Source organism: Mustelus asterias, chromosome 12 (genome assembly GCF_964213995.1).
Source record: "Mustelus asterias chromosome 12, sMusAst1.hap1.1, whole genome shotgun sequence".
Classification (NCBI taxonomy): domain Eukaryota; kingdom Metazoa; phylum Chordata; class Chondrichthyes; order Carcharhiniformes; family Triakidae; genus Mustelus; species Mustelus asterias.
Window position 1 is genome coordinate 31,527,235 of NC_135812.1, and position 22,199 is coordinate 31,549,433.

The window sequence follows — 22,199 nt, forward strand, 5'->3', positions numbered from 1 at the left end:
CAATCTATTTGTGTGTACCTCACAAGTTCTTCAAAGTGGTTGCCTGCTTCTTTGAAGGTGACCTTTGATTCTTCCCAATCAGATGATAATTATATAATGCTAATTATTTCTACTATTCAGGCAAGTGGAGGATGTGGGTAACAACTCGAGTATGATTGATGCCTATTGCATCAGGGCTGATGCAAATCCTTTCGTAATTTCTATCTGGCACAACACCTAACGGTTATGGAAATTCACAGTCAATGAGTTCTGGTTGTTATCATGAAAATAAACTTCTTTCCGTTATCATTTCAGGAAAGGCGTTACCAGCTTTACCTTGTGATATCAATTACTTGCCTGTCATTTTTTTCAGACAAAAATGCCACAGCAGTTGAACTGGTTTGGATAAGTAAATGACACTGTGATGATCGGAGGATCATGAAAATATTGGGAAATGGTAACTAAATTTAAAGCTAACCATTTTATGATGTTCGCACAGTGTTGGTCGGTTTGTGTCTCTGCCTTGACACACACAGTTTCTTCGCTGAACTTTCTTGTACTTAGCATGAGCAGAGTATCCTGAACGTTGGCCCTTTTACCACTGGGACTTTGGTTCTGATCCAACCCTGTCAAAGGGGGTGAAGTTCTTTGTGAGTCATATTCTTGTCAGCAGCAACCTAATCTCCTGTGCAGAAGGGCCTAAAGAGTTGTTGCTGAAATTAGTAATCTCACCTGCCGAAATGAAGAGGACAGACTATACTGGAAAATACCACACCGCTGTTGGAAATAAGTTTGCTCTCGCAAGATCCAAAGATGTGCAAGTTAGGTGCATTGGCCGTGGTGAATGCTTAAAGTTGAAGTTTATTTATTAGTGTCACAAGTAGGCTTACATTGACACTGCAATGAAGTTACTGTGAAAATCCCCTCGTCACCATACTCTAGTGCCTATTTGGGTACACTGAGGGAATATTTAGCATGGCCAATGTACCGAACCAGCATGTCTTTCGGACTGTGGGAAGAAAACAGAACACCCGGAGGAAACCCACACAGACATGGGGAGAATGTTCAAATTCTGCACAGTCACCCAAGCCGGGAATCGAACCCGGGTCCCTGGCACTGTGACGCAGCAGTGCTAACCACTGTGCCACCCCATGGATAGGGCAGAGGGGTGGGCCTGGATGGGATGTTCTTTTGGAGAGTAGATGCAGACTTAATGGCTGGATGGCCTCTTTCAGCACTGCAGGAATTCTATGGTTTGAGCTCCTTTGTATTATTACATTGGTTTTGGAAGGGGAAATGGAAGAGCAGTGAAGCTATTCTTTTTCATAGCTAAACTGAGAAAGCTGATGACTGCTAATAGGTGAGAGGCATTACAGAACAAATTTAATTTTGTCTCACCGTTTTTGTCCGCGATTTGCAAGAGTGGCTCTTTTCTTTTCCAGGACAGTCTGGACTGTAGGGATTCAGAAGATCGCTCTCAAATGCTGTTAAATAATCAGCTCGTGAGTGGGCAACTCAAGCGAACCCAACCAATCTGGTGTCAGTTTTTCCCCCAGATGGAGTGCTGGATTGAAATTTATTTTATTTGGGTGCTGATTAACTTCCTGGCTTATGTTTAACGTCACATAAAATTTGAGATGTCCAACCCAAGTAATCTTGAAATCTGTTGGTGTTCCTGTTTCTCCTGCTTCAGCCTCCCTCCTGTATGATCTGATTTTATTTTATTATTGTCACATGCATTAGCATACAGTGAAAAGTATTGTTTCTTGCGCACTATACAGACAAAACATACTGTTCATAGAGAAGGAAAGGAGAGAGTGCAGAATGTAGTGTTACAGTCATAGCTCGGATGTAGAAAAAGATCAACTTAATGCAATGTAGATCCATTCAAAAGTCTGATGGCAGCAGGGAAGAAGCTGTTCTTGAGTCGGTTGGTACGTGACCTCAGACTTTTGTATCTTTTTCCCAATGGAAGAAGGTGGAAGAGAGAGTGTCTAGGGTGCATAGAGTCCTTAATTATGCTGGCTGCTTTGCTGAGGCAGTGGGAAGTGTAGACAGAGTCAACGGATGGGGGGAGGCTGATGGATTGGGCTACATTCACGACCTTTTGTAGTTCCTTGCGGTCTTGGGCTGAGCAGGAGCCATACCAAGCTGTAATGCAACCAGAAAGAATGCTTTCTATGGTACATCTATAAAAGATGGTGACAGTCATAGCTGACATGCCAAATTTCCTGGACCATTGATCTGAGTCAACAGTATGAATCTGCTCAGTAACATCATCAATCAATGGGAACAGTTGCTGAATGGAAGTGAACGGGCTTCAGGGATAGGCATTCCTGGTGCCAAAACCCATTGAAATTTGGCAATGCTTAATGTTTCCTGAATTATGTAGGGGTATGGGTCCTCAGCATCTGCATTACCTCTATTATCTTGTCCATGTGGTGTGGGACCATCAGGCAATGAGCCATGCTATCACCTGATATCCTTGTGGATGCACTGACCAGACGGAATCACCTGGATTATGATGAAAAGTTTGAAAACGTTCTGGAACCGAAAGACACCAAGGCCACACGTCGTACTCCCAACTGGCACTTGGGGATTAAGATCTGCTAATGCAGGATCAACCAAAACTGGGATCTTCCTGATCCATTACATGGACCAGGATACATATTGTCATCTTCTTCAACTATACAGTGGCTTCCAGAATAAATTAAATATCCAAATACTGTTCGGATATAATTTTATGTCAAATAAGACCAGCTCAAATATTGTTAAGTAATAATTGCACATCTCGCAGAAGAGTGATATTTTATTCAGACTGACTAAACATACACTTGGCGATATTTTTCATCGCAGCTACATTTGAGTTGGGAGGGTTGCGGACAAAGGGTTAAAGCCTGTGAAAGTGAGACCTTGGGGCTAATCGCTTGAGTATATTGCAAACTGGAAATTTATCTTTTTACATGATTCACGGCTTCAGAAGCAAGCGGAAAGTGTGCAGCGATACCAGAAGACTAAACATGACCATTGCCCTTAACAGTGTGACATTAACAGTCTGGTTTTTGACAAGCCGCAGATGGGTTAAACTACTGAAATGCTCTAAATTTAGAGACACGAGAATGAATAGAGCTCACGCAGTGACGATTTGAAAAGAGGCTTGTGGCTTTTTAATAATGTGCCAGAACAGCCTCAGTGGTGGGCCGGCTGGGAACAGCAATCACCGTATCCATCTTGTGCAGGAAGAGATGCCCAGCAGGCCTCAGCTAATGCAGCCAGGTCCTTCACTCAGCTGGAGAAGGCAGACTTGGAGATGGCAATCAAGGGTTGATTTGCCAACACATTTCTAATGATTAAAATGTAATTAGCACAACTGAGTGCCTCCTCCCCAGCTAATTTGCATACATGCTGTGACAGGCAGGCAGCCGGCTGCACCGTGGCTCAGCGGCAGATGGAAGCAGAGGCAGTGGGAGACCAAAGCCATTTTGCGATGCGACTGTTTGCATCAGAAAACCGTCAGGATGCTGGGTTTTTATCAGGCCCTTGACAGCAACACATCAAACTGGCGCTGTCAGTTTAGACCGAGGCAATGGCATCCATCCTTCATGCTTTCCTGCACTCTCAGCAAGGCAGTCTGCAGCACCGACTGCTTGTATCTGCAGAGAGGCCATGCTTCTTACCTTGTGCATCTTTTCAAAGGCCCAGTATCGCAAATTAAAACAGCCTTGTTGCCATACTGTGATATTTTCTGCAAGCTGTTTTCCTAAAGTGTGCTGGACAATCTTGGGGCGGCATGGTGGCACAGTGGTTAGCCCTGCAGGCTCACAGCGCCGCCAGGGACCCAGGTTCGATTCCCAGCTTGGGTCACTCTCTGTGTGGAGTCTGCACGTTCTCCTCGTATCTGTGTGGATTTCCTCCCACAGTCCAAAAGACATGCTGGTTAGGTGCATTGACCATGCTAAATTCGCCCTCAGTGTATCTGAACAGGCGCTGGAGTGTAGCGACAAGAGGGTTTTCACTGGACCTTCATTGCAGTATTAATGTAAGTCTACTTGTGTCACAAATAAATAAAACAATCTGTACTGAAAGTTCCATTGCATGTCTTCTATATTGTCATGGTGATTGACCCTTACTCTGCTGTGTTGCCCTTAAAGGAACAATCACCACACATAGGTAAGGTTCTATTCTATTAATTATTTCATCCATACAGATCATGTGATTTGACGGTCCCTGAACATATTTTACTGATAATATTGTCCAATTAACCTTGGTTCCCTGTCCAAAGGTGCTATTATTAGCTGAATCACAGCAAAGTCCCAGAATGCTCAGTGGCATGCCCTCAGTCAACCTCGACCAGAACGAGGATTAAACTCCAAGCTGTTGGCATTAATCTGATCCATATGTTAGCCAGTTAATCAGCTGAGCCAACTGGACGCCTCCTTTAATTTCCTGTCATCCAAAATGAAAAGTTTGAAGACTAACCTAGCTCAATGGGCCAATTGGTTGTGGTAAAGTTTGTTACAGCCCAAAGCATAATTGCTGCCTCCTGATACCTTATTTAGATTAAATGGCCAGGAAGTTTCGAAGATGGCAGGGGCCTAAAGTGGTGGACTACAGCATTCGGGGTCACCCCCAGGAGCCACTGACCCAATCAGAGGGGTGGCAGCTCAGCAATGCCACCCAGGATTGGTGGCCAATGCTGGGGCTACAGCTAGAGGATAAGGGTGCTTCAATAGACGTGCACCCTCAAATTAAGTTAGGTCGTCTGAGGTTGCCGAAGCCAATCAGTCTAATCTCGGCATGGGGTGGGAGGGTGAGCGTTGCTGAGGGCAGATAGTGCCAATGCCCCTGGGATAGCCATTGCTGTCTGAATGCCCAAACACAAGGTACTGCCACGAAGCCCAGGGAAGCCGTCAGGGTTGAATTCGGGACTTTTCTTCCCTTTCTTAATGTTCTACTCTTACCCAATTCTCTCCAATGATTCATGCTATAGTGCTGGTTTACAAATTATGGTGACTTGTTTCTCTTCAAATGTGAATTGGCATCATGAATGTTAGCAGTCTGTTCAACCATCGCAGCTGACCCAGTCCTATCCTTGGACAGTGCTCTCAAAAAAAGACTTGCATTTATAGAGCACCTTTCACGACTGCTGCACATCTCAAAGCACTTTACAGCCAATTAAGTACTTGTGAAGCATACGCTCTGTTTTAATGTAGCAAATTCAACAGCTAATTTGTGCACATCAAACTCTCGCACGCAGCAATTTGATAATGATTAGCTATTCTGTTTTTGTGATGTTGATTGAGGGATAAATATTTGCCAGGCCATCTGCTCCTCTTCAAAATGGTGCCACGGGATCTTTTCCACCCACCCAGGAGGACGAACAGGGCCTCGGTTTAACATTTTATCCAAAAGAGGCTACCTCTGACATTGCAGCGTTTCTTCCATACTGCACCCGGGCGTTGGTTTGATTTTTGTGCTCAAGTCCTGGAGTGGAAGTTGAACCCACAACCTTCTGACTCAGCAACTGAGCAATGACTGGCACACGGGCAGGAATTTCTGGGGTGGAACGGTGGCTAGCACTGCTGCCTCACAGCGCCAGGGACCTGGATTCAATTCCGGCCTCGGGTGACTGTGTGGAGTTTGCACATTCTCCCCGTGTCTGCGTGAGTGTCCTCCGGGTGCTCCGGTTTGCTCCCACAGTCCAAAGAAGTGTGGGTTAGGTTGATTGGCCATGCTAAATTGCCCCTTAGTGTCCCAAGATGTGTAGGATAGGGGGATTAGCAGGGTAAATACCTGGGGTTACAGGGATAAGGGTCTGGGTGGGATTGTTGTTGGTGCAGGCTTGATGGGCTGAACGGCCTCCTTTTGCACTGTAGGGATTCTATGATTCTATGAATAATCAAGTGGGAGCCCTGTGCATCATTCTTAAACACCAAAGCCACTGATACCTTGACTTAGATCAATTCTCGCAAGACAGAAAAGGGATTTAGCGGGATCTTCAGGGTTTATTTGACTTGGTAGCAACAACGAAACATATGCTTATGAATGCAATCAGGATACCAAGCAAATGGAAAAAAAAAGCAGCAGTGTTGTTTTTGTCATGTGTTCAACAGTAGTTACACAGCAAAACAAATGGTCTATATTGCTGTTGACCATATGTTGATCAGTGATCAAAATTGCAGTACCAAGTTACCACGATAAAGATTTTGCGGTTGTCTTCAACAATGCCGTCAGCTGTTGTTTACACTGACACTTGCCCACAAGCTGTCCATGGGCTTTTAGACTAGAACTTGCTGCGATTAGAAAGCCATTTTAGTGTGAAGCCCTCAGAATTCTGGGACAGGGTGTCTTAATCAGCTTCAGGAATGGTTATTGAACGGGGCAGAGCCTGAACCAGGAAGTGTTGATTATTTTTTTTTAACTACAGTGCCAAGTCATGTGCATAAAGAGAAATGGAGAAGGAGAGAAAAATGGAATGAAGAGAGGTAAAAGAGACAAAGAGGAAATCTCCAACAATCTGAAGGAATGAGACTTCCATTAGAAGAAGTTAATGTTCAGGGCCAGAGAGATTGTTTGGTACGACTGAAGACTTCAAATGCTATCAAAAATTCACTTGCATGGAAATGACCAAACCCTAACTTATCTGGTATGCATCTATATCGCAAATACAGAAACTTGGTGACATTTCATGTTCAGCCTCTCTGTGAGGTACTGGGATAATTCAGCTTGTGAGAGAGCTGGACAACTCGACAGAAATGTCCTGATTTCTGCATTTAACTGCACCTTTGCTCTCACTGGAACGTACACTTCAACAATGGAGAGCACTGAAAGCCTCACCATTATTTCTACTGCAAAATCCAGCCCAATATTCAACATACTCTCTTTTGCCTCCTTCCGTCAAGCAAAAGATGCAGACAGAAGTCTGAAAACATGTACCAACTGACTCAAGAACAGCTTCTTCCCTGCTGTCATCAGACTTTTGAATAGTCCCATCACACATGAAGCTGATCTTTCTCTTCACCCTATCGGTAACTACAACACTATATTCTGCACGCGCTCCTTTCCTTCTCCCCTATGTACTCTATGAACAGTATGTTTTGTCTGGAAAGCGCACAAGAAACAATACTTTTCACTGTATCCCAATACATACGACAATAATAAATCAGTTCAATTCAATTCAAAACTACGATGAGTGAAACACAATTTCTTACTGCAAAGTACTATGTTAGCTTATGAACTATTTAAGCATTGTAATTAAGGTAATTTGAAATTCATCTCATTTTTCAATAAGCTTCCTACTTTATGTAAAACATAAAGTCAGTGGGCGGGATTTTGCGGCCTCGCTTGTCCCGAACCGTAAAATCCGGCCTGAGGTCAGCGGACCTTTCCATTGTTCGCTATGATTCCCGGCAGGGCAGTAAAACTCCGGCCAATGAAAACTTTCGACACCTCATTGCAGTACGTGGACTTTAGCAATTCCTTATGGAATTGAGTGATCTGCTGAATTGGTGTTCCATTGATAATTTCACGCTTTACTCTAGTGGATTGGCCATGCTAAATTTCTCCTTAGTGTCCCAAGATGTGTAGGATAGGGGGCTTAGCAAGGTAAATGCATGGGGTTAAGGGAATGGGGTTAGGGGGAATGGGCCTGGGCAAGGTGCTTTGTCGGAGAGTCGGTGAAGACTTGATGGGCCAAATGGCCTCCTCCTGCCTGTAGGGACTCCATAGTATATTTGACACTCCTGTGTGGGAACATTGATCTGGGAAATATCAGTGTTTCGGGGTCGCTGATCTTGAGCCTCTGTTCTGTGTGCCACTCAATCAGTCAACATCGGTCAGCTTTTAACTGACCGAATGAGAGCCACCCCACGAGGAGGAAAATAAACTCAATGCACCTCTACAGTTATTGGGGGGAATGCATATTTAGCTTTGGCAATTAAGCTCATCGCTTAATTAATGAGTCATTGAGTGGACTGCATATTATTGATGCGACTGCTGTTTCAATGTTGGACATGCTTCCCATCTAACTGGTGGTACCTGATTCCAAATTTGAGGAAGACCAGTCATACTGTCTGGGATGGCTCAAGCTCTCCACCTCTCTCTTCTCCTTCACCTCCTGCTTAAAACCCATGTTTGACTAAACACGCGGTCATCTGCCCTAATATCACCTTCTGTGATTGGGTGCCAGACATTAGAATGTAGCCAATGATAACATTGGAATCTGTTACAATCAATGGTAACCTGCTGTGAGGGTCAGCTGACCAGCTGAATCGGTCGGCAATGTAACCAATGGCAAAATGATGTGGTGGTCAGCTGATCCGGTATAAATAGAAAGCAGATGGGGATTGTGGGAAATTGGGCGGCCCATGGTGTGGCCTGAATGTTGGTGTCGTGAAGTTTCTTTATTAAACCTTTATCTTTGATTTACTTTGTGAAGTTAGTTGTTTTATTGCTTGCGGCTGAAGTATCCTTACTGCGGGAGAAACACAAGGTACATCTTGGAATGTTGTGCCATGTTAAATGTGCAGTATCACTGCAAGTTGTTGTTATTATCCTCCTGTAAACATCCACTCTCCCTCCCTCCCTCTCCTGATTGCAAGACAGTTTTCCCCTCGCCGAGAGCATTTATCATCAAACCGAACTGCTTTATTGAGCTTGCCTTCCCCAAATGAACCCAATTGGCGAGGCTGAAATGGATTCGGACTTTCTGGCTTGACCCATCAGTTGCAATCTTTCAAATCTTAGGGTGAACGCGAGCTGCGGTTTTCTCTCTCGGATTTGCATATCAGCTCGCAGTGAAGGTACAAGTGTAATTCCTGTTTCCCCCCCACCCCCCCACTCCCCTTACTCTGAGAGGTTCTGATTTAGGAGAACCTGAGGAACGACAGCTGCATGTATAAGAACTGAAGGAGTGCAGTTGATTAAATCATCATCAAGTCAAGACCGCAAAAAGTCAATTCTGCTTCCCGTCTTCAATGATCTTCTTTTATCTCCAAGTAATGAGGTATGGCACTTTTACATCGAGCAGTATGCCGGGTTGTATTAACATACTCCATCTGCTTCACAAGTCAGGGAAGTCATTTCTATGTGCTTGTGCGGAGGCAATCAAAGCAATTTGGCAGAAAAGGAAGAGAATGGCCCATTTTTAATGGATCACAATACCATTGAAGAGATTTCCCTGTTTAAAAAAAATACAGTTTGCTTTTGAAGAATAAAAAAATGCACTTTCAATGAAATTGCGTGAATGAGACATTTCAATCGGCGCTATTCTGTAAAAAGCCATTTGGGAAGGCATGTTGCCATTTGTTGTGTCTGTGCAGACAGCGATACTGACAAAGTAAATTGTATGAAAGGTGCATATCACCCCGCATTTTTTAACAAAAGATAAATTCAGCATAAGCTTTGCAAAACTGTCATTCTGCCACGATAACAACTTACAATTCATAATTTGTGTTCAGTTGCACAGCATCTGTGGCACTTCCTGCAAGCTCTTCTGGCATGGCTAGGCCACATATAACACAATTAGGATAAGCACAGTTGATTGAAATGACAATAAGGAAGCAAGCTCAAGCATCAAAAGAACTTTGCCGCTGTCCTCTGGGATACCCTCATTAAATCCCTCTGACTTTCCCACCTTCATCCCTGGGGGAAATTCAGAGCAGATAAAGGAGGAGGAACGGGGAAGATGCTTTTGCACCCACTTTGAATTGACCAAACCCAGACATGCAAAGATTTCCATTGAAGACGTGTGGGCCGTGAGCTATCACTGCCGATGTCCGCTCCACGTCTTCTGCTTGGATCTCAATGCGCAGTTCTCCAGTGGAGAAATAGTGAAACAATCCAATCATTACCTTTGAAATACATTCATATCAGTGTCTGTAGGACTGGTTCTTTTTATTAAAGGGCAAGACTTAGATGTTCTCGGTCTGATAGCCCTGGGCTTTACAAAACTAGGAAGGGAGGATAACGATATCCTCCCTTCCGTGGGCGGCACGGTAGCACAGTGGTTAGCACTGCTGCTTCACAGCTCCAGGGTCCTGGGTTCAATTCCCAGCTCGGGTCACTGTCTGTGTGGAGTTTGCACATTCTCCTCGTGTTTGCGTGGGTTTCCTCCGGGTGCTCCGGTTTCCTCCCACAGTCCAAAGATGTGCGGGTTAGGTTGATTGGCCAGGTTAAAATTGCCCCTGAGATGCGTAGGTTAGAGGGATTAGCGGGTAAATATGTGGGGGTAGGGCCTGGGTGGGATTGTGGTCGGTGCAGACTCGATGGGCCGAATGGCCTCCTTCTGCACTGTAGGGTTTCTATGATTTCTATGATATTGTATGAAGAGTGATGGGGTGGGGGGATGTTTGCAGCACACTTCACTTGACAAAATGCTGTTGTGCTATTGAAGGTAGCTCAGTCCGTACTAAATTACTGAGCTTCCTGGATTGGAAATTGATTTTTTTTCCCTGTATTTTCTCTTTAAGTAGAGGCCGACTTCTGAGCGTGTTCAAAAATCTCCCAAATATGGCTGCACTTTGAAAGTGAGTGGGTATTTAATTTGTAACTGTTATTTGTGTTTACTGAAGAATGGTATGCTGGCAGTGCATGGTGACAGATTACTGATCCAAATCTCTGGCAGGGGTAATGATTGGCTCATGTGGAATGCTTGCACAAGTAAGTTGCTCCATGAACTTCATTGACAAAAGTTGTGCCATTCTGAAAATATATACGTTTGATAGATTGGAGCAATTCATGTTTGTAATGAGAGGATACCACTGCAAGCAAATGTACATACAGAACATATTGATCTACATGACAAAAGGAAGATGGATCAGAGAAGAATATTGTATCAGTTAAGGCGATATGGGTCAGTTAAAAAGGCATTGCCTCCGCAAGTACAGCTCCTGTCTATAAAATGCACTTGGGTCCCAGACTTGCAACTGTTTGAACTGTTTTGCACAATTCATTTTATTGCCTTTGCATAATTTATGTGCTGCTGAAGATCATCCATCTCTGCCAAGCAATGGGCGCACTGAGCTCTTGAGGGGACAGAATTGTAAATTCGATGGCATGCTCCTGGCGCGCTGGCTGCAGGTCAGCAGAGAGCTTCTGTGCCAGAAATTGAGCTGGTACCTCTGAGCCTGCAAAATCTCCAAAGCAGCAGAAGCTTTGTCGGGGGCCGAGTGTGATGATGGTGGCCAACTCGCAGCCTGTCAATCTCCTGTTGGCTGCAAGGGAAGCATATGTCTGGTTTTCAGCCTGCTTACATAACGGCCACTAACACAACTCGCTTACTGGCTGGACGCACCGTTCTGGAAATGAAGCTGTTGCCGGCTTTGAACCAATCATCAAAAATTGGCAGAGCGACACGAAGTCATTCTGGTAGGCTGAAGCTCCTGTTCAGAATGTGCAAGAGGACAAATTACAGATGCACAATAAATGTGACTGAGCGACAGACAATAACTGTCAAGGAATTGAATCGTTTGTCACTTGATAACATTTTCACTTTGGTAATTGATTGGGTTACATATACATTCTTGGCCACATATCTCACAGTGGACAATTTTACTGTAGTTAACCAGATTATCTATCAATCATCATATAAAATTAAAAATATAATGGCTGATTTTTCATCATGCTCTTTATTTAAATGAGGTTCACGCACATTTAATAAATTCTGGGTTAATCTTCTAGTCTGTGCTAAATTGTCTGTTTGTTGAAGATACATTTGGGAGGGAGAAAATGATCCAATTTCCCATCCCTGCACCCCCCCCTCCCCCCACCACAAACTGATCACTACGCAGTAAACTGTCCTTGCTAAAAGTGCATGAATTTTACAGTCCCACCCACTGATGCAATTTTACAGTCCCGCCCTCTGGTGCAATTTTACAGTCCCGCCCTCTGGTGCAATTTTACAGTCCCGCCCTCTGGTGCAATTTTACAGTCCCGCCCTCTGGTGCAATTTTACAGTCCCGCCCTCTGGTGCAATTTTACAGTCCCGCCTTCTGGTGCAATTTTACAGTCCCGCCCTCTGGTGCAATTTTACAGTCCCGCCCTCTGGTGCAATTTTACAGTCCCGCCCTCTGGTGCAATTTTACAGTCCCGCCCTCTGGTGCAATTTTACAGTCCCGCCCTCTGGTGTAATTTTACAGTCCCGCCCTCTGGTGCAATTTTACAGTCCTGCCCTCTGATGCAATTTTACAGTCCCTCCCACTGGAGGAATTTTACAGTCCTGCCCACTGGCAGAATTTTACAGTACCGCCAAAGTTAACAGATGTTTGAACTTCTCGCTGCATTTTAATGGCCCTGCCCCCTCTGCGAAGGAGCCATTCACTGGCCATTCTTGCTGGGATTTCGTAGTGGTGGGGCAGGGATGTGCATACAACGGGAAGCCCCTGTTCACAGCGGTGGGACCAGAAGATCCCACTGCCGGCCAATGGTAGAATGTCTCCTCTGCTGCAAATCGTGATGCGAGGGGGTCAGGAGATCCTGCCCCATTGCGTGTGGATGTCAGGAGAGGACTGAACTGGTCATGAGTCCATCAAAGTCAAACAAACTGACAATGGTTCGGATCAAGACTTGGGTGAGTCTTGGGATCGACAGACCCAAGGAATCAGCACCTTTTTGAATGCCGAGGAAGGGAGGATGGCAGGTAAAATTGACAAAAGCAAAGGTGTTTAACCAATGGGAAATGCTTTGGCCTGTTAGTTCATTGTTTTTTTTAAAAATGAGATTAATTTTAATTGCCAACAAATGTTTCATTATTCCGAATGGTCACTGATGATCTGCTCTAATACATCAAAATAAATGACAATTGAATGAACGTCAGAACATCTAAAAGACTCGAATATATCCTCAGTTGTGCTGTACAAATAATACAGATTGGAGGGACACAGGAGTTTTAGGTCAGCAGCTAGTCTGCATTCGAAGCAAAACATTCCTGTCTCGATTTAAGCCCATTTTATGAATGGACTAAATACTGAACTATTTGGTCTGAGCTGGGAGCAGCAATAAACTTTAGCAACTTAATACAGTAACAGCCTTTTTTTTTGCCATACTTTATGACACATTTTAGTGTTTAATTAACACCTAAGTAATTACTTTAAATGCAATGTAATTGAGTCCATTCATTTAGGGAATATTTATATATTAAAGATTTTCTTGAAAGTTTTATTGACTTAAAGCCTTTAAGTTCCTCTTTGCTTGATGAGTATTACATTCATGTGAAAAACAAACTAAAGACCTTGGATGGGATTTTCCGGTCGCGCTCACCCTAAAACTGGAAAATCCCACCTGAGGGCAACGGAACTTTGCATGGTCCAGCCCCGCCCGCTACAGTTCCCGTGCGGGAACATTCCATCCCATGAGTCCACTGCACACTCGCCCTTCCTGTTAAATGGCATAACGTAATTGTGGTGAACCATCGTTGGTTCCCACTGGATAGTACTGAGCCAGGGCTGGCCAGTACTACAAGGATGTATATATGTTACTGTTGGATTGTACTACTGTTGCTGTTGGGTTAGGGTGGGGTTGTTACACCTGTGTTTGTTACTGTTGTGGCACATCCCAGTCGGGCTCCGCCTCCTGGGAGAGGTATAAGAGTCCCTGCTCTGGCCGGGACCCCTTCAGTCTGGGATAGTGTACTAAAGTTCTGATAGCTTCATTGTTAGTTAATAAAAGCCTTCTTTTACTGAAGCTTCGAGCCTCGTGTCCAAATTGATGTGCATCAGTAATGTACCATCTTCCCCAATCATTCGCAAAACTAGCTTCTTGTAGAGGCAAGGAAAGGGAAGAAAATATATTGCCTCCCAAGGAAATGGAAGAAACTCTGAGAGCAAGGTAGTCCACGATGCATCATCAGATATGCCTGGACATGTGTCCTTTATACGAGCAATGTATCCTAAAAGTAATGTTTCCTTTTTTATCACTGCGGAACATTGTGGTGACAGCTTAAGAGTGTTTTCCGCTACAACCTACAAATCTCTCTCCTGTGCTGTAGCCTAACAGCACTTATTTTGTATTCCCGTCATTCTCCTTCCTTGGCTCCTTGACTTTTGAGCTTCCTTCCATTAAATAGTATCTTCCCATTTTTTTGCAAATTTCTCAACTATCTAGATCCCTTTGCAATTGGCCCACTTCTTTGCCACAATTTACAATCCCTTCCAATTTAGTACCAATGGTAATCTTGGAGAGTGTTGTTCCAATTCTTTACCAAATGGCACAAACACCACCCCACTGAGGTTCAATCCCCACTCCTCCGAGGCCTGACAACTCCCCCACCATGAGGCATGATACCCCCATGCACACGAGGCCCAACAACCCAACCTTAAAGTCCTGTCCACTTGCCTTATGCATTTGCCTTCTCCTGACCTCTCAAAGGACCTTTAAACATAGCTACTGGTGGTGTAATAAAGGGGGTTTTGGCATCCTTCCTTTCAACAGAGCTGTACTCGAAAATCAGGCCTGGGGGTGTGCTGCACTACTCTAATCTTTCCTGGCCTGAGTCGGAAGACCAGGTGTCTTTAGGTATACAGTCTCTGTTATACAATGATCTATAATGCATCTTGTTCTGTGTATATCTCCATTAACTTGATAAACAACTTAATTAAAAAGTCAATTTGACTTGCCTCATAAATGTGCCACTGGCCTTCCCTATACGCAGACCTTTCTGCTTGTGAGGAAAGATCCTTCATTTGCTCCGATAATTTACATCTGCAATGTTTACTTGAAAATGTTAATTTATTACAGCAGCTAATCACTCCACGCCCAGGCCACAGTGCCCAAGCTGAGCTGAATCTAAATTCTTACTTTGTATGCACAACTAACCTTTACAAATGATTCCTTTCCATCAGAGGAAATAAGCCAATGCATTGTACAGGTTTTATAATGCTGCAGCCATTTTTCCAGTAATGTTGCCATAGTTAGTCTACTTCTGCAGTACAAGTGTAAAGTCAAGGGAGAATCGATCATTGGCATTTTTTGATTTGATTTGATTTATTATTGTCACATGTATTAGTATACAATGAAAAGTATTGTTTCGTGCAGGCTATACAAAGCATACTGTACGTAAAGAATGAAAGGAGAGGTTGCAGAATGTAATGATAGAGTCATAGCTATGGTGTAGAGAAAGATCAACTTAATATGAGGTAGGTCCATTCAAAAGTCTGATGGCAGCAGAAAAGAAGCTGTTTTTAAGTCAGTTGGTACATGTTCTCAGACTTTTGTATCGTTTTCCCGCTGGAAGAAGATGGAAGAGAGTATGCCTGGGGTACAGTGGGATCCTTGATTGTGCTGGCTGCATTTTTGAGGCAGTGGGAAGTGAAGACAGAATCACTGGATGGGGGCTGATTTGCGTGATGGATTGGACTTAGTTCACAACCCTTTGTAGTTTCTTGCACTCTTGGTCAGGGCAGGAGCCATACCAAGCTGTGATAGAGCCAGAAAGAATGCTTTCTATGGTGCATCTGTAAAAGTTGGTGAGAGTCAAAGTGGACATGTCAAATTTCCTTAGTCTCCTGAGAAAGTAGAGGTGTTGGTGGGCTTTCTTAACTATGGCATCGGCATGGACGGACCAGGACAAGTTGGTGATCAGGACACCTAGAAGCATGAAACTCTCGACCAGACACGGTGGCACTGCTGCCTCACAGCGCCAGGGACCCGGGTTCGATTTCTGGCTTGGGGTCACTGTCTGTGTGGAGTTTGTACATTCTCCCCTTGTCTGCGTGGATTTCCTCTGGGTGCTGCAGTTTCCCCCCACAGTTCAAAGATGTGTATGTTAGGTGAATTGGTCATGATAAATTCTCCCTCAGTGTACCCGAACAGGTGCCAGACTATGGCAACTAGGGGATTTTCACAATAACTTCATTGCACTGTGAATGTAAGCCTACTTGTGATTAATAAATAAACTTTAACTATTTACATTTCGCCCCCATTGATGTAGACAGGGACCTCCACTACGCTTCCTGAAGTCAATGACAATCTCCTTCATTTTGTTGACTTTGAGGGAGAGATTATTGTTGCCGCACCAGTTCATTAGATTCTCTATCTCGTTCCTGTACTCTGTCTCGTCATTGTTTGAGATCCGACTCACTCATGAGACTTACCTGACGAAGGAGCAGCGCTCCGAAAGCTGGTGGCTTTTGCTACCAAATGAATCTGTTGGACTTTAACCTGGGTGTTGTGAGACTTCTTATTGTGTTTACCCCAGTCCAACGCCGGCATCTCCACATCATGACTACCATATTTTTTAAAACCAGGGTTGTGATATTTCTCTGAAATGAAAGTTTTTGGTTCTATGATTCCACATTTTTTTGAACTCCATCTAATTTCAGCCAGTCAGAATTATCAGTAGTAGAATCTTTGCAGAGTACCACTTTGGGCTCTTATTCTCAAATGAATTGAAACTTTCATGAGCAGAATTTCAGATAATGAAAGTAATTCATTTTCTTCATTTTCAGTTTGGTAATTATTTAACCATGAACCTCTTAATATTATTGTGCTTCCACTGTTTGCCAAGTGCTGGTGGTGCAAGCTGATCACTCAAATTACTTATTTTGGGTTTGAGCAAAGAACAAAGAAAATTGCAGCACAGGAACAGGCCCTTCGGCCCTCCAAACCTACACCGACCATGCTGCCCGACTGAACCAAAATCTCCTACCCTTCCGGAGACTGTATCCCTCTATTCCTAACCTATTGATGTATTTGTCAAGATGCCCCTTAAAGGTCACTATTGTATCTGCTCCACCACCTCCCCCAGCAGTGTCTTCCAGGCACCCACCACCCTCTGTGAAAAGAACTTGCCTCATACATCTCCTTTAAAACTTGCCCCTCGTGCCTTAAACCTATGCCCCCTAGTAATTGATTCTTCCACCGTGGGAAAACGCTTCTGACTATCCACTCTGTCCATGCCCCTCATAATCTTGTAGACTTCTATCAGGTTGCCCCCTCAACCTCCGTCGTTCCAGTGAGAACAAACCAAGTTTCTTCAACCTCTCCTCATAGCCAATGCCCTCCATACCAGGCAACACCCTGGTAAATCTTTTCTGTACCCTCTCCAAAGCCTCCACATCCTTCTGGTAGTGTGGAGACCAGAATTGAACACTATATTCCAAGTGCGGCCTAACTAAGGTTTGGAAATCATCATTTTGTTTTCCATGTTTTAACAGCCAGAAGGAGGAATGAGCAAGCGGCTGCAGCAAAAGTTGTGGAGAATTTCTCCCTAGTCCACTGTGCACTGAGAGTAGGATTGTATTTTGCCTTTCCCTTTCCTCCTCCCTCACATCCCCCCTCCACCCACCCACCTTTCCTTTATTAAATATTGACAAGAGCCACTCTATTCAATCCTGTGAAATGATTCTGTGTCTGAGTGACTCAGATTTTAAGGGAGTTTGCTCACAGGAACTGGACAATACTTACCAATATTGAGGGGTGGAGTTTGGGAGATTGATTTATTTTAAGTCCAGTTAATTCTCTCTCATTTCAAAAGAAACAGTCAGTGTGTAGCATGTTCTGCTTTGGATCCGATTTCATGATTGCATTGAGCACATCTTGTTCCTTTTCATTAACCCGTCAATTACATCAAGTGTGCTTGTTTGCACGTCTTTGACTTTAATTTGTTTTGTGAAAGAGAAAGCACTTAACGCTCAGCAGATTCACACCTTAAAATCCCCAATTCAGGACAATGAAACAAACTAATGAAGCTCTGATCCAGCTTGCCCAACAATGTTGCTGGAGGGTCATTAGCTTGGGGCGGCTCTAAGATGTGCTCTGTTGACACTTTGGGAAGGTGTGAGTTTTAATCACCTCTGGTTGGTGGACATTAATAATGGTATATCTGCCGCTGACCAGAGTTAGTTGTTTCTTCTGCCAAGTTGCAGCATTCCAGCTGAACCTCAATGAAGAGAAAAACGCCATCATGTTTATTAACTCTCATTGAAATAAATGCTCCAAGCGTTTATCAATTCCTTCTAATGTCTTTTTCCCTTTTTTTTTCAGTGTGACAGTGAAAGTGACCCAGATGAGAAGGTAAGATTACTTTTTTCTCAGTGTCAAAGGACCTATGTCAATATTTATGTCCATATCTTATTTTTGGAAGAATATGTACAAAATTTAATTTATACGAAAGGTGGTTATATATTTTTTCTTTAATTTGGATTTTACGATGTTTTGAGAGAAGGTTTATACCATTTGATTTAAAGGAAATGCTACCACAAAACCTCTATACACTCTTGGAATATTGTGCAAATTCGGTGGGACTATAACTTTCAGAATTGACTGGTCTGGTAGAATTTATGTTGCGTTCACTGTCGGCTGCAGCAGCCTATACAGACCAAATCCAACACACAAGGCGTGATTTGCATATGATGCTGAAATTCCATCAGGCTCGCCTTATCGTACCTGTGAGGCTGTGAAAGAAGTATTATAGAATTAAATAAAAGTCACGTTTGAAAACAAGTAAATCACTGAGGTTGGGGATTGTAGCCTGGGATGGTGTTCACAAAAAAAAAATAATCATAATTATCATTTGAAGGCAAGCAAGGTGAAAATTGCTTATACTTATCACATTGCTTCCAATTAATTTGAATCGGAAATGTTTGGGGATTGTGAAATCCTGTTCATTTAATAATAATTGCATTTTGTGCCGCTATCTAAATGAGTTTGGGGATTAGGTGCTGAATTGATTTTCAACTGTGTGTGGCTGTGGGCCTAGATACATTGAGATTACCCGCACCTTGTCTGCTTTGTTTGTTTCTGTGGTGAAAGCATTGATGGCCAGCGTGCGTTTGCTTAATGAGAATGTCCAGTTAAATAACTGCATTCTATTCTGCCACCATGCTGTGCATTTATACATTAAAAACCTCTTGACCTTTCCTCGTCTATCAAAACATAAAATAAAAGTACATTTTCATCCATCTGATTGCCATTAATATTGGATGAAACGGTATTGAAATGTGGGATATATGTCTTATTTTTCCCTCGTAATTAAGTGACTTGCTGCACTTAACAGAGCTCTATTTGAATTGGACTTAACTTTTCCTGTCTTGCCCAGTTCAGAGACAAATTCTGGCACTCGTAGTGCTTTTGAGAATTTGTTTGCATCTAATTTCAAGAGCTGTTGTCTGGTTCCTATAATTACACAGGTTTGAGCATGAGAACTTATAGATATCCCTGAACGTTTCAATTATTATCATAATGGTATTTTATTCAAGGAACACATTTGCAGCCCAAAGGCTTGAATTTCAGGGTGATTTGCATATGTAGACGAACTAATCTGGTTAAAAATGTGTGGGCATGTAATAATCGTGTAGTAATGAAAATAGGCAAACAAATTCAGCAGGTAACAGGGAAGGATAATATTGAATCAAAACTATATTAAAATTACAAACCAATATAACAATCTTAGACTACAGACACTGAAGTACAGACCAATTTAATCATTTAAGCGCTCATTTGAGGACCCAAGCCATGTAAGGAATTGAGCCCAGAATGCAGGCTGGAGAAGTAGGTTGATTGTTCCACGCAACCCAGAGTTCCAGAGTCTGAGCAATCGGAATGATGCCTAAACGTAAAGTTCTTTTCAACTATAACTATTCATTTTTCATTTGACACTAAGGGTGGAATTTTCTCTCTTGTGGAGTGTGGCAGCGTGCCTCAAGGATGGCTTCCTACCTCATGTTTTTAGGCTCTTAGTCTGATAAAAGTTAAGGGGCAGATTACAGGTTTTCGAAAGATTGGGACACCTTTTTTGAAGGGTGGGATACTCATGACCCATTGATGGTGGGAGCGAGGACAATTGTAACAGGAAATCCAGCTGGCGTAAAGCACATTTTGGACTCCTGTAGGATTCCCACTGCCCCCCACCCCCGCCGACCCCACCCCTATATTATTAGAGGCCTGAAGAACACGGTAAAAGTGGTTCCCAAGGTGCGAGGTGGCAATGGAATTAATGAGTCATTTAGTTGCAAGGTCAGGGTGTTGCTGGTAAAATGTTGATTTGAATAGAGCTCTGTGGCAAGAATTTGTAAGCCTTAGCCTAGCGGGAAAACCCCCTCACTTTCTGAGGCCAAATCATGCATTCTGCTATCCTGTGTTGAGGAACACAGGATAGGATTAAAATTAATATTTGATCACCACCTCAAATAACTCAATTAATAAAGGTGTGAGGCCAAAGTGTAGAGACTAGAGCTCCTCTGTTTGATTCTTGCTTTGTGCTAAATTGGCTGATCTTTGCTGGCCTAGCAGTAGAGGCACTACAGGCCATCACCAGTAACAGGAAGAATCAGTCTGAGTTCCCATTCCTAATTACCATCCGATTATTCCTGCAGGAAAGTGCTGTCATTGAATCATACCATCAGGCTTCATTGTGACGACCCTTACTGCTAATTAGCTTGCTGGCACTCAGTCTCTTAGTTTACACATGAATGGCCACTTGGATGAGATACCATGGCTGCCTGGTGTTTATGGGACCGTTCTCCAGCCTTAGTCAGCGGAGGGAGAAGTCAAGATTTAAATATATAATGTTTATCTTGAGCCGCTGTTGCTCACATCAGTACTCACAGGGACCCTTTGTTCAGAAGTTCAGAATGAACAAAAAATTCCAAAAATCACTTATCTTCTAACCCTTCCACTCTGATCTTCTACAAGTGAAGATCAGTGTGGAAGGATGTTCATTACTTTTTCTGTAGAAAGTTAGTTCAATCTGGTGAAGCAGTTGCTCATTACTTGTGCCACTGAAGGTGGGCGGAGATAGCGTGTGTCTGTAAGCAATACATCGCCATAGCCAATGAGTGAATTTGATGCACGGATATGATATGGTCCAAGGTAGAGCTGATTACTTTTTGGTGAGGTTGCTTTTGCAGATCCTGGAATGATTTGAAAAATCCACTAATGTGAAGAGATGGGAAAAATTGACTTGTTTCAAAAATGCTTTTGGTTGTTTTTAATTTAGAATGTTATTGATTATTTTCATGTTATAGATTGTCTCAGCTATTACATTTGAATTTTGTCACAGCTGTCAAAATGTGAGCCGAGTTTTCAGAGCAGGTTATTGAACTTGAATTGGCCAGAAGCCTCCTCAGTGAGACGGAAGCTCTTAACAACAAGATTGGCTTATTTAACCTTGAAGTTACTGAGCATCAAATAGCCTCAAGGAAGAGTTGTGTAATTGTAGTTACATTGCTACACCGTGGTGGAGTTATGCACTCTACTGAGTGCCCTCTCTGGTTGTATGATAATTATTTTTAGTGAAATCTCTGGAATGTAGTTTGACAAGTCAGGAATTTGTTGAATGCTCTGTCGGCTGGCAAAGAATCTATGGGATGCGGAATCCGCTGTGGGAACATCTTTGGGATACAGTGTGATTGACCAGGAATCGGTGGGATGTAACTTGGACTGGCTTGGAACGTACTGGATACAAGAGGAGTTGATTGCGAATATGCGACATGTGGCATGGACTGATCAGGAATGTACAGGATTGAGCAATGGGCTGGGCGGGAAGTCATGTGGACTGGCTCGGAATATTTGGGATGCAACAGATTCTGTTAATAGTGTACGGGATGCAAAGTGCAATGTTGTTAGGAGTAAAAAAAACATTAGAATGAGCAAAACACATCATGGGCTGCCCAGAATCCCTGCTTCGAGGGTGGGCTGGCAAAGGGGAGGCAGAATCCAGCAGGGATAATGTGTAATCTATGGAAAGCTGATTCTCAACTGAGAATCAATATAAGACAGGGATGGAAAGTAATATGTGGAATGCATTGGGCAGGTAGGTATCTGTTGAATATAATAGGGTAAGAGTTTTAACAACACCAGGTTAAAGTCCAACAGGTTTATTTGGTAGCAAATACCATTAGCTTCCGGAGCACTGCTCCTTCGTCAGATGGAGTGGAAATGTTTCCACTCCATCTGACGAAGGAGCAGTGCTCATTTCCACTCCATCTGACGAAGGAGCAGTGCTCCGAAAGCTAATGGTATTTGCTACCAAATAAACCTGTTGGACTTTAACCTGGTGTTGTTAAAGCTCTTACTGTGTTCACCCCAGTCCAACGCCGGCATCTCCACATCATGAATATAATAGGGACAGAACAGAAACATCAGGAATGCAGCGGTCATAGCAAGTTATCTGCAAAACACACAAGGATTTACTCGAGACTCTAATTAATATGTTGGCACATGGGATGATTGTATTGTATAGAGTAGGTTTTTATGAACTCATGTTCATGTTGCAGAGCTTCATT

The 22,199-nt window shown here is 43.3% G+C and overlaps 1 protein-coding gene across 12 annotated transcripts in view; it reads left to right on the forward strand.

Moving 5' to 3' along the window:
* auts2a (activator of transcription and developmental regulator AUTS2 a) overlaps positions 1–22,199 on the forward strand; it is a 1,221,519-nt gene that overhangs the window by 840,422 nt on the left and 358,898 nt on the right. For all 12 annotated transcript variants that reach the window (XM_078224989.1, XM_078224996.1, XM_078224993.1 and 9 more), the window contains exon 6: positions 17,959–17,988. In XM_078224989.1, coding sequence (XP_078081115.1) covers positions 17,959–17,988 — 30 coding nt within the window. The remainder of the gene's footprint in view (positions 1–17,958; positions 17,989–22,199) is intronic.